We start from the raw sequence: 12,344 nt of genomic DNA on the forward strand, positions 1-12,344 counted from the left end.
AACCTTCCAGAAAAAGAATTCAGAATAATGAGTGATGATGATCCAGGACCTTGGAAAAAGAATGGAGGCAAAGATCAAGAAGATGCAGGAAATGTTTAACAAAGACCTAGAAGAATTAAAGTACAAACAGAGATGAACAATACAATAACTGAAATGAAAAATACACTAGAAGGAATCAATAGCAGAATAACTGAGGCAGAAGAATGGATAAGTGACCGGGGACACAGAATGGTGGAATTCACTGCTATGGAACAGAAAAAAGAAAAAAGAATGAAAAGAAATGAAGACAGCCTAAGAGACCTCTGGGACAACACTAAACACAACAAGAGTTGCATTATAGGGGTCCCAGAAGGAGAAGAGAGAGAGAAAGGACCTGAGAAAATATTTGAAGAGATTGTAGTAGAAAACTTCCCTAACATGGGAAAGGAAGTAGCCACCCAAATCCAGGAAGTGCAGAGAGTCCCATATAGGACAAACCCAAGAAGAAACACACCGAGACACATAGTAATCAAATTGGAAAAAATGACACAGAAAAATTATTGAAAGCACCAAGAGAAAAATGACAAGTAACATACAAGGGAACTCCCATAATGTTAACAGTTGATTTCTCAGCAGAAACTCTACAAGCTGGAAGACAGTGGCATGACATATTTAAAGTGATGAAAGGGAAGAACCTACAACCAAGATTACTCTACCCAGCAAGGATCTCATTCAGATTTGATGGAGAAATCAAAAGCTTTACAGGCAAGCAAAAGCTAAGAGAATTCAGCACCACCAAACCAGCTCTACAACAAATGCTAAAGGAACTTCTCTAAGTGGGAAACACAAGAGAAGAAAAGGACCTACAAAAACAAATCCATAATAATTAAGAAAATGGTAATAGGAACATACATATCAATAATTTCCTTAAACGTGAATGAATTAAATGCTCCAACCAAAAGACACAGGCTCGCTGAATGGATACAAAAACAAGACCCATATATATGCTGTCCACAAGAGACCACTTCAGACCTAGGGACACATACAGAATGAAAGTGAGGGGATGGAAAAAGATACTACATGCAAAAGGAGATCAGAAGAAAGCTGGGGTAGCGGTACTCATATCAGAAAAAATAGACTTTAAAATAAAGAATGTTACAAGAGACAAGGAAGGACACTACATAATGATCAAGGGATCAATCCAAGAAGAAGATATAACAATTATAAATATATATGCAGCCAACATAGGAGCACCTCAATACCTAAGGCAACTGCTAACAGCTACAAAAGAGGAAATCGACAAGAACAACATGTAGTGGGGGACTTTAGCACTGCACTTACACCAACGGAAAGATCATCCAAACAGAAAATTAATAAGGAAACAGAAGTTTAAATGACACAATAGACCAGATAGATTTAATTGATATTTATGGGACATTCCATCCAAAAACAGCAGATTACACGTCTTCTCAAGTGCACTCGGAACATTCTCCTAGATAGATCACATCTTGGGTCACAAATCAAGCCTCAGTAAATTTAAGAAAATTGAAATCATACCAAGCATCTTTTCTGACCACAATGCTATGAGATTAGAAACCAATTACAGGGAAAAAAAAGTAAAAAACACAAACACATGGAGGCTAAGCAATACATTACTAAATAACCAAGAGATCACTGAAGAAACCAAAGAGGAAATCAAAAAATACGTAGAGACAAAGGACAATGAAAGCACGACAATCCAAAACCTATGGGATGCAGTAAAAGCAGTTCCAAGAGGGAAGTTTATAGCAATACAAGCCTATCTCAAGAAACAAGAAACATCTCAAGTAAACAATCTAATCTTACACGTAAAGGAACTAGAGAAAGAAGAACAAACAAAACCCAAAGTTAGCAGAAGGAAAGAAATCATAAAGAGCAGAGCAGAAATAAATGAAATAGAAACAAAGAATACAATAGCAAAGATCAATACAACTAAAAGCTGTTTCTTTGGGAAGATAAACAAAATTGATAAACCATTAGCTAGACTCATCAAAAAAAAAAAGAAGACTCAAATCAATAGAATTAGAAATGAAAATGGAGAAGTAACAAGTGACACTGCAGAAATACAAAGGATCATGAGAGATTACTCTAAGCAACTATATGCCAATAAAATGGACAACCTGGAAGAAATGGACACATTCTAAGAAAGCATAACCTCCCAAGACTGAACCAGGTAGAAATAGAAAATGTAAACCGACCAATCACAAGCAATGTAATTGAGACTGTGATTAAAAATCTTCCAACAAACAAAATCCCAGGACCAGATGGCCTCACAGGCGAATTCTATCAAACATTTAGAGAAGAGCTAACAACTGTCTTTCTCAAACTCTTCCAAAATATCGCAGAGGGAGGAACACTCCCAAACTCATTCTACGAGGCCACCATTACCCTGATAGCAAAACCAGACAAAGATGTCACAAAGAAAGAAAACTACAGACCAATATCACTGATGAACATAGATGCAAAAATCCTCAACAAACTACTAGCAAACAGAATCCAACAACACATTAAAGGGTCTTACAGCATATCAAGTGGGATTTATCCCAGGGATGCAAGGATTCTTCAATATACACAAATCAATCAATGTGATACACTATATTAACAAATTGAAGAATAAAAACCATATGATCATCTCAATCGATGCAGAAAAAGCTGTTGATAAAATTCAACACCTGTTTATGTTAAAAACTCTCCAGAGAATAGGCTTAGAGGGAACCTACTTCAACATAATAAAGGCCCTTTATGACAAACCCACAGCAAACATCATTCTCAATGTTCAAAAGCTGAAAGCATTTCCCCTAAGATCAGGAACAAGACAAGGATGTACACTCTCACCACTATTATTCAACATAGTTTTGGAAGTCCTAGCCACAGCAAACATTTCTCCAAGAAGATACACAGATTGCCAACAAACACATGAAAGAATGCTCAACATCACTAATCATTAGAGAAATGCAAATCAAGACTACAATGAGATATCATCTCACACCTGTCAGAATGGCCATCATCAAAAAATCTACAAACAATTAATGCTGGAGAGGGTAGTGGAGAAAAGGGAACCCTCTTGCACTGTTGGTGGGAATGTAAATTGATACAGCTACTATGAAGAACAGTATGGAGGTTCCTTAAAAAAGTACAAGTAGAACCACCATACAACCCAGCAATCCCACTGCTGGGCATATACCCTGAGAAAACCATAATTCAAAAAGAGTCATGTACCAAAATGTTCATTGAAGCTCTACTTACAATAGCCAGGACATGGAGCAACCTAAGTGTCCATCAACAGATGAATGGATAAAGAAAATGTGGCACATATATACAATGGAATATTACTCAGCCATAAAAAGAAATGAAATTGAGTTATTTGTAGTGAGGTGGATGGACCTAGAGTCTGTCATACAGAGTGAAGTAAGTCAGAAAGAGAAAAACAAATACTGTATGCTAACACATATATATGGAATTTTTTTAAAAAAGGTCATGAAAAACCTAGGAGCAGGACGGGAATAAAGACTCAGACCTACTAGAGAATGGACTTGAGGACATGGGGAGGGGGAAGGGTAAGCTGGGACGAAGTGAGAGAATGGCATGGATATATATACACTACCAAATGTAAAACAGATAGCTAGTGGGAAGCAGTCACATAGCACAGGGAGATCAGCTGAGTGCTTTGTGACCACCTAGAGGGGTGGGATAGGGAGAGTGGGAGGGAGGGAGACACAAGAGGGAAGAGATATGGGGATATATGTATCTGTATAGCTGATTGACTTCATTGTAAAGCAGAAATTAACACACCATTGTAAAGCAATTATGCTCCAATAAAGATTTTAAAAATAAAAAGCAACAGTGTGTTATGATGAAAGATATTTGCAAATGTGTTTTTATCTAATTTAGACAACCGTTTGTCTAATGCAAAACTGAAAATGAGAATGAATAGTGTGCTAAAATTAGTATTATGTAATACCATTATACATATTTTTGAATGTCTTCACGTTTAAAATCTTGATTTCTGGTTAATAAAATTTCTTAATGTACACAGTTAACCCACTTCTTAGAACTGATTTATGTTTCTGTTTTATTATAGGTGGAAAAACCAATCAATTGAATCTCCAGAACTCTGCAACTAAAGCAATTATTCAAGGTCTTATGCCAGACCAGAATTACACAGTTCAAATTATAGCATACAATAAAGACAAAGAAAGCAAGCCAGCCCAAGGTCAATTCAGAAGTATGTATTTACAGATCATAAAGTGCTGCCATGGGACTCTGTCCCATCTCTGAGTTTGAGTCTGTGGTAAATATTGTATTGATAACAGGTTAAAATCCTAGATTGTTTAGATTTGAAAAGATCTTAAAAGACATTTAGTATAATCTTCTGTGAGTTCCTTTTATCTGTAATATTCTCTGTCCCTTCCTTTACCCATTTCATGTTGCTCCTACTTATTCTTTAAAAAGGTTTCAGTTCTTAAATGCTCTCCCTGACACTGCCCACTGAGCCCACTGAGCACATAATAGCTGCTCAATAAATACTTTCAGGATTCTGTGAAGGGAGGTTCTCTCTCTGCCCCCATAATGGTCTAGGAAGAGAATGGATGGTAGTGTCTTCATATTTGAGCCAGTTCTCAAATAGTAAGTTGGGCAAAGACTTGACATACAGAGACATTCTAAGCAGGAGAGAAAACTCTGAGGCAGCCCCATCTGTGTCTGTGATGTTCCATTAGAAAGCTTTTCCTTATGTTGAATTTAAAAGTTGTCCACAAAGACCCTGATTCTTTTGCCTTTCAGGAAATATTTATTCATTAACTCATTCTTTTTTTTTTTTTTTTTCCTTCACTTAACAAGTGTACATTGCATGGCTACTAAGTGTGAGGCCCTATTCTAGGCCCTGGGAATATGACAAATCCCTGCCCCCATGGACCTTATATTCTAGTGACCAGAGGCTACAGCAACTCCCTCTTCCTGGAGGTGACCTATCTAATTGGAGGGCAGAGTTTTGTGTATCAGGAATACAAACAGAAGAGGTCTGTCCTGGTTAACTTTCTGTGTTACTTCATTGTTAAGGTAGACTCTTTAAAAATCCCAGCCCCTTATTAAGGACAATTTTAAACATAACAAAAAATCAGCAGATTCATAAAATAAACCCCTAAATATCCTTTAGTTGCTTCAACAATTAACCATTCATGGTCACACTTGTTTCATTTATACCCCCATACTCCCCTCTCTCATATTATTTTGAAGTAAATCCTACACATCATTTCAAATAACAATAGCTTTTTAAAGGGTTAATCCATAAATTGGGGAGGCTGTGGGTTCTAGAACTCTATATACAGCAATGTTCTATCTGGATTTTTCTATCCCTCCCTTCCTTTTTATCTTTCTCTTCTAGGTAATGTTTTATGAGACACATTTTGTGATTTTTCTTAAATTAAAAAAAAAAAACAACAACTTTGTTAACCCGCTACCTCTTGAAACTTCTGAACAAAGAAACATTTGGTGAATCCACCTGTCAGCAGGACATACAGATGTTTTAAATGTTGCATTCTTTTGAGATTCACAGTGTCTGGAAGCTCTGGGAAAGGGTTTTATGTTATTTTCAATATAAATCAGCCTTCTGTCTTATTTTATTGGCACTGTGCTTCAGTGTCTGGCCTCTGGCATTCCTACATGAGTAAGGGAAATAACTTTCCTTAAAGTTTGTGAGAATCAGTAAAAAGGCCAAGGAGAAACAATTCATTTCACTTTAGTCTTAAGCTTTTGTGTGATTTGATTATTGCAAATATTCCACGACTAGCAGCATAAGAAACACAGGTAGCCTTAAAACTTTGCCAACAGTTATTTACTCAAAACATTTAAAAGGAAATGCATTTGTTTCCAGTTTGCTTAGCTCTGCTGACATAGTCTTAGTGAAACAGTCCAACTTGTTAGTTAGATAAATTATATGGATGCATATATATTTTTTAGCTATGTTATTTTTATTGGCAGAATAGAGGTCTTAGTTCTTCCCAAATAACACTTTATAAGAATGAAATTAAAATAACTTTGTTTGGATGGTTTCCTTTTCCATTTTGCATTTCAGTTATGTTTTTGTTCCCTGTGAGATGGAGCTAAAGCCTGGTCTCCCCTCCCTGGAAACCTTTCATGCTTGGATCCAGGAAAATAATGATCTAGACAAATCCTGTGGATATAGGTTCGCAGTTAGTGTAGGGATTTGAATTTTTCAAAAGTCCATCTTCAACACAGGGAAACATAAGGAACAATCTTTGGATTTTGAAGGCAGAAAGGCATGTCTGAACTGTTACGATTCCAAATCTGGTGTGTGTATTTGGCCAAGCAACTTAACTTCTAGCCTCAGTTTCCTCATGGGCAAATGGGGTGATGGTTTGTGCCTATTACTGTGTGGATTAACTCATGTCAGCACATAGTAGGGGCATGGTTGCTTTTGTTGTTATGATTAATACCACTTTACTCTTGCCAGTCTGTTTTCTAATTGATTTTGCCTCCTGCGTGAGGAGGACAGAAGCTTGGCATGACATGTGTTACATCTTGTATGTGACCTAGTGGCCCAATTCAAAGTGACTGTTTTTTTGTTTGTTTTTTTCTTGTTCATCTGTAGAATGGATTTTGGCCCTATTTTGGCAAACTTTATTTTTGGCCACTATTTTTCTCTTTGGGACTATATTTTGCTAATCTCTGCCTGCAAAATCTTGCTCATTTATTAAAGTTTGGCCCAAATGTCCCCTTCCTGGTGAAGTTTCCCAGAGTCTCCACCTCTGCAGTTATCCTTTCCCAGATCTATTTCTACTTTTAGCACAACTTTCCTCACACTAGAGTTGCAGACTTATTTTCTTTTACAGAATGAAAGCAATTTGAGGTCATGGCCTATGTGTGGGTGGGGTTGAAGATGTAGATTTGGAAGTTATCTACGGAAGGGTGAGAATTAAAACTGTGGGATGATACAGTTGTAGGCGGGGTGTACAGGGATGCAAGGCAAATGTAGTTTATGACTGTGTTTCAGGAATGGATGCAGAAAAATGTTCCAAAGAATGAGAATGTAAAGGAGGGGTCAGAGGAATATGAGAACAGCCAGGATAATGCTTTTTTATAAACTGAGAAATAAAAGAATTTAAAGGAAGAGGTGTTCCAAAGTGGCCAAGTCTTATAAAGACGTCAGAAGATGTGGTCTAAAAAAATGGATTTAGAAAATGAGAAGATCAGTGGAAATAGCAGGATTAAGGCATCTTGTACTTATTATTGTTTTTAATCATGGAATTTAATCTCTAAGTACCAGAAAGCCAAGGAAGGTTTCTATAAAGGAATCATAGAACTAGAGCAACCCGGCCTTGGCAGATGGCAAGTCTCAAACCCTTTTAGCAAAGGGGTGGAAGCCAGTAAAAAGAAGAGAAGGAGGAGGAAGAGATGATAAAGACAGTATTCATGGAATAATACTCTAAGAAGGCAAGAAGGATGGTTCAAAGGAAATCATTGATTACCCTACAGAGCCAACCCTCTAATAAGTTTGCAGATTTCCATGAAGTGAGTGCAATAATTAAATGAAATATTTTGCCATGGGATCACTTCCTCCTTTTCACAGGGAATTTTATTTGTGCAGATGACACTGCCATTTAGCGATGACTCAGGACAACTTCAGGTGCCAAGCAATAGCAGGGAAACTGCTGAGGAGTGAAAAGTAAAGCTATTGGAGTACATAGGAATGAATGTATTAAAGGACCAAGGGTCATTCTGGGTCCCTGAATATTTCATAATGAAAGTAACAAAGAAATACTACTATTTATTCGTAGGGAAACATTTTTTTAAGTTTGAAAGGAAATTATCATGGAGTTCCCTATCTTCTATTGCAGATAGACCAACTCCAAATAAGTATATTCATGGCTAAGATCTTTCTAGAACAGGGGTCAGCTCGCAGGCCTTCCAGAAACCTGAAGACGTGGCTTGAATCCTGTGCCAACACTTTCTGGTTTTATGAGATAAGTCTTAGCTCCTTAGCCTGTTGGTCCTTCATTCCCTCATGTCTGAAATGGGGCTAATCTTGTGATTTTATAACAATTATGAAGGGTTAAATTTATTTGATACATCTGCCCATAGTGAATACTCTACCAAAGTAATTCTGTGATTTCCACACATTCCCATGACAAAATTGGAAAAAACAGCAGCTCCAATCTTTTGAAATGAGATTCTACCATGGAGCTAATTTCTACTTAAAACTTTCAATACTTGCAAGGGTTTTAGTAAAAATTCATTGAATATTTTCTTTTAGACTTTAACCTAATATGTTGCTGTATTTTTACTTTTTTTCCAGTTAAAGATCTAGAAAAAAGGAAGGAACCAAAACCCAGAGTCAAGGTTTTGGACAAAGGAAATGAGAAAAAACCATCTGTACCAGAAGAAGGTCAGATTTTTTTTTTTTTTTTAATTTGCTTATTTGGGGGATTGAGTTGTCTTAAGAACACAGGCAATACATACATCCTTGGCCATTGGTCCCATCAGAGGAGTACAGATCTAATATGAAAATCTCCCTCAGCCCCACCTCATTTCCTCCTTCCTTCCTCACACATAGTAACTGTCAACACTTCCCTCTCCCTTACTTTTCCATATTTAATACATCACTAAGTTCTAGTGAATTTATTTTCTATTGAAATACTGACAGAATCTGTTCATTTCTTTCCATGTCTATTGCCAATACTCTGCTAAGCTCCCCTTTCTTTCCTGGTGTGCAGTATTATTTAGCAAGATCTCAATTTGTTCTCTGCCCAGAAGTTAGAGTGATCTTTGCAAAACAAATCCGACTCTACGCTCCACGTACCACCCCCCCAACCCCCGCCTCACACCTTAAAACCCCTTCAATGGCTTTCCACTGCTCTTAGGATGGAGACCAGATCCTTATCAAGACTTTCAAGGCCCCCCATAGTCTCGTGACCTACCTACCTTTCTTCCTTCTTCATCTCCTTCCTTCTTCATCTCGCTGTTTAATTTTATTTTTATTTATTTTTTTTTTTTTTTGCGGTATGCGGGCCTCTCACTGTTGTGGCCTCTCCCGTTGCGGAGCACAGGCTCCGGACGCGCAGGCCCAGCGGCCATGGCTCACGGGCTCAGTCGCTCCGCGGCATGTGGGATCCTCCCGGACCAGGGCACGAACCCGTGTCTCCTGCATCGGCAGGCGGACTCTCAACCACTGCGCCACCAGGGAAGCCCCTCGCTGTTTAATTTTAAAACTTTACGAACACATTGCAAAAACTACATACTTCTAAAAATGAAATTGCAGGGTTAAAGGATATGCAGATTTTACAATTTTGATAGTCTACCGAACTGACGCAATTTTTTACATAATTTATTCTTAAAACGTGCACTCTTTCCAATATTTGAAATTCTCAGTTTCAAAGTTTTCCTATTTCTTCTAATAATTTATAATTTTATATTTATATTAACTATATTATTATGATTTATAGTTAAATATATCAGGTATATAAAAAGTATAAAAATAAGTAATAAACAACTTTATCCAGTTAAGAAGATAAATATAAACAGCACAGTTGGAACTCCCTATATATCCCTGCATATTCCTTTTCCCCCCCTTCTAAGAGGCTGCCAGTATTTGAATTCAGTGTTTATCATTCCAATATGTGTCTTTATTATTTTACTACATAAATATATGAATCCTGAAACCATATTTTCATTATGAATTCATATCTTAAATTTTGTATACATTTAATCAAAATCTATGTATACTTTGCAGCTTGCTTTTTTTTTTCACAAAATATTAGATTTTTTGAATTATCCATGTTGACTTATGTGAGGCAATTTATTCATCTTTGTTGTGTAGAATTCCATTGGATAAATATAACCCAATATATTTAACTCTTCTACTCTGATGTTCCCAGTATTTTGCTATTACAAAATTGCTATTAAAAGAAATTGCTATAAGTATTATTATTTATGTTGCCTTCTGTACTGTGGTAGAATTTCTCTAGCATATACACCTAGATATTGAATTATTCAATTATAATGTGTGCATATCTTCAACCTTGTTCATCTTGTCTATGGTATCTTATTATTTTATATGTTTTTATATATAATATTCTTTCCTTATTATGTTTTTCTTTTTCTAACTTCCTGAATTGAATGCTTATCTCATTAATTTTCAGTATTTCTCCTTTTCTATTATATGCATTTTTTTAAGGCTACAAATATCCAAGTACTGCTTTAGCTGTATCACATAGATTTTGATATGTAGTATTATTTTTATATAGCTCATGCTATATAATTTCTAATTTCTACTAGACTTTCTATTTTGATCCACAAATTATTTAGAAATATATTATTTAATTTCTAAACATACAGAGATTTTGTAATATGTACAGAGATATGTATTTGTTGTTGGTGTCTAACAATTGCATTGTAGTACCAATATCTTTAAAAAATTTGTTAAGACTTACTGTTTAAATGTGGTCAATTTTTTTTAACCATCGCATATGTTCTTGAGAAAAATTTTAATCTCTGTGTCTGGGAGATTTGTCCATTTCTCTTTGTAACTGGCAATTTTGCTTTAATTAGAGGCTAAGTTCATGTAAAATAAGAGTTGTTATATTGTCCTAGTGAATAATTCTTTTTATTTTGTAAAAATTTTCTTTATTCTTAGTAATTCAATATTTGACTTCTTTTGTTTAATAGTCACATAATATATTGATTCTCTGCCCTTTAAGTTTCACCCTGTTTGTGTTCTCAGGCTCAAGGTGAGTAAATCTTATAAAGAGCATTTAGTTGGATTTTAAAAAATCATCTTACAATCTCTGTATTTTAATTGGTGTCTGTATTCCACTTACATTTTGGATTTGCCATTTATTTTCTGCTTCCTATTATGCTACATTTCCCCCTTGTATGCCTTATTTACTTAAAATTGATCACTTTTTTAAAAAAAATACATTTTCCCCTCTACTGAACTAGCAGGTGTTTAATCATTTTGTGTTTTTGTTTTCTGTATGATTATAATTAAATTTTTAGTGTGCATACAAAACCAAACTCTAAAACTAATCAGTATATTTACCATTTCCCAACCAATACAAAATCTTATAGTACTTTAACTTCAATTATCTACCCTCTATCTTTTACATAATTCATAACAAATACATTAATTTTAAGATTTTTGCCTCATGAAGGTGTAATATTTATAGTAATTATAATTTTAACAGTCATTGTTTGTCTAGAACTTCCCATGTTTATAAATTTCTTTGCTCATTATTCCATCTTGCATCTCAGATTTTCTGCATGTGTTCAGTTTCCTTTAGAGAAGATCTGTGGTGGTACACTTAACTTTATTCACACAAAAATATCTGTAGCCCACCCTCAGTTTTGAAAGACTAGCTGGGTACCAGGTTGAAAGTTGTTGTCTCTAATCATTTAGAAGATAGTTCATTCTCTTTTCGCTCTCGTTTAAGACAAGTCTGTTGACAGTCTAAACTTTATTCCTTTTCAGGTAATCTCTCTTTTCTCTCCAGATGCTTTTCAGGCTTTCTGTTTTTTTTCTTTGGTGTTCTGTTGTATCACTACAATAAGTCTTGTTATAGATCTCTTTGTGCTCCCAGAATCAGGATTTATAACTTTCACTGATTCTCAACCTTTAGCTCTTCACATATTCTTTTTCTCAGTTACCTATTTCTTTCTCTCTTCTCTCTTTCTCTCTCTGTATTCAAATTATATTTATCATAGTCTTTTTTGATGATCTATGTCTCTTAACTTTCGCATTTTCTATCTCTTTGATTTTATCAATGACATTTTGGGTAATTTCCTTTATCTTTCTATTAGTATACTAATTACCCTTTTATCTCTTTCTAATCTGCTTTTTAGCCTGCCCCTTTTAATGAGTAAATCTGTTATTTCTAGAAATTATATTTTATATTTGATTTTTTGAAAATTTTGCTAGAAATTTATCTGGTACATTGTTCCATTTTAGTGTTTTTTTAAAAAATTATTCTGCTGTCTTAATCATGTTTATTTTATATTCTGAACGTAATAATTATATTAGCTAAAGTATTTTAGGGGTAAATGTTTTTCTTTTCTTTTCTTTACTGGTTTTCATTCATGGTGCTTGTTTTCTTGTTTGACATGTCACTTTGATTTGTGAGCTCTTTTGTGGGAATTCTTCACAGCATGGTTTAGGAGTGAGCACATCCTGTGCCCCTTGGTTGCTACCAAATTGGAACCATTTTATGTTAATGTCTTATTTGGGGATGCTCAAGCTTGTCAATGTTACAAATTCATATGATACTATGTAAATATTGTTTTTCTTATTACCATTTTACCCACTTATTTTAACA

At 35.2% G+C, this 12,344-nt stretch overlaps 1 protein-coding gene across 5 annotated transcripts in view; it reads left to right on the plus strand.

Annotated features, from left to right (window-relative positions):
• COL14A1 (collagen type XIV alpha 1 chain) overlaps nt 1–12,344 on the plus strand; it is a 242,324-nt gene that overhangs the window by 39,890 nt on the left and 190,090 nt on the right. For all 5 annotated transcript variants that reach the window (XM_067017540.1, XM_059043433.2, XM_059043430.2 and 2 more), the window contains 2 exons: nt 4,100–4,243; nt 8,333–8,422. In XM_067017540.1, coding sequence (XP_066873641.1) covers nt 4,100–4,243; nt 8,333–8,422 — 234 coding nt within the window. The remainder of the gene's footprint in view (nt 1–4,099; nt 4,244–8,332; nt 8,423–12,344) is intronic.

The sequence above is a fragment of the Kogia breviceps genome, chromosome 17 (genome assembly GCF_026419965.1).
Source record: "Kogia breviceps isolate mKogBre1 chromosome 17, mKogBre1 haplotype 1, whole genome shotgun sequence".
In the NCBI taxonomy this organism is placed as follows: Eukaryota; Metazoa; Chordata; class Mammalia; order Artiodactyla; family Physeteridae; genus Kogia; species Kogia breviceps.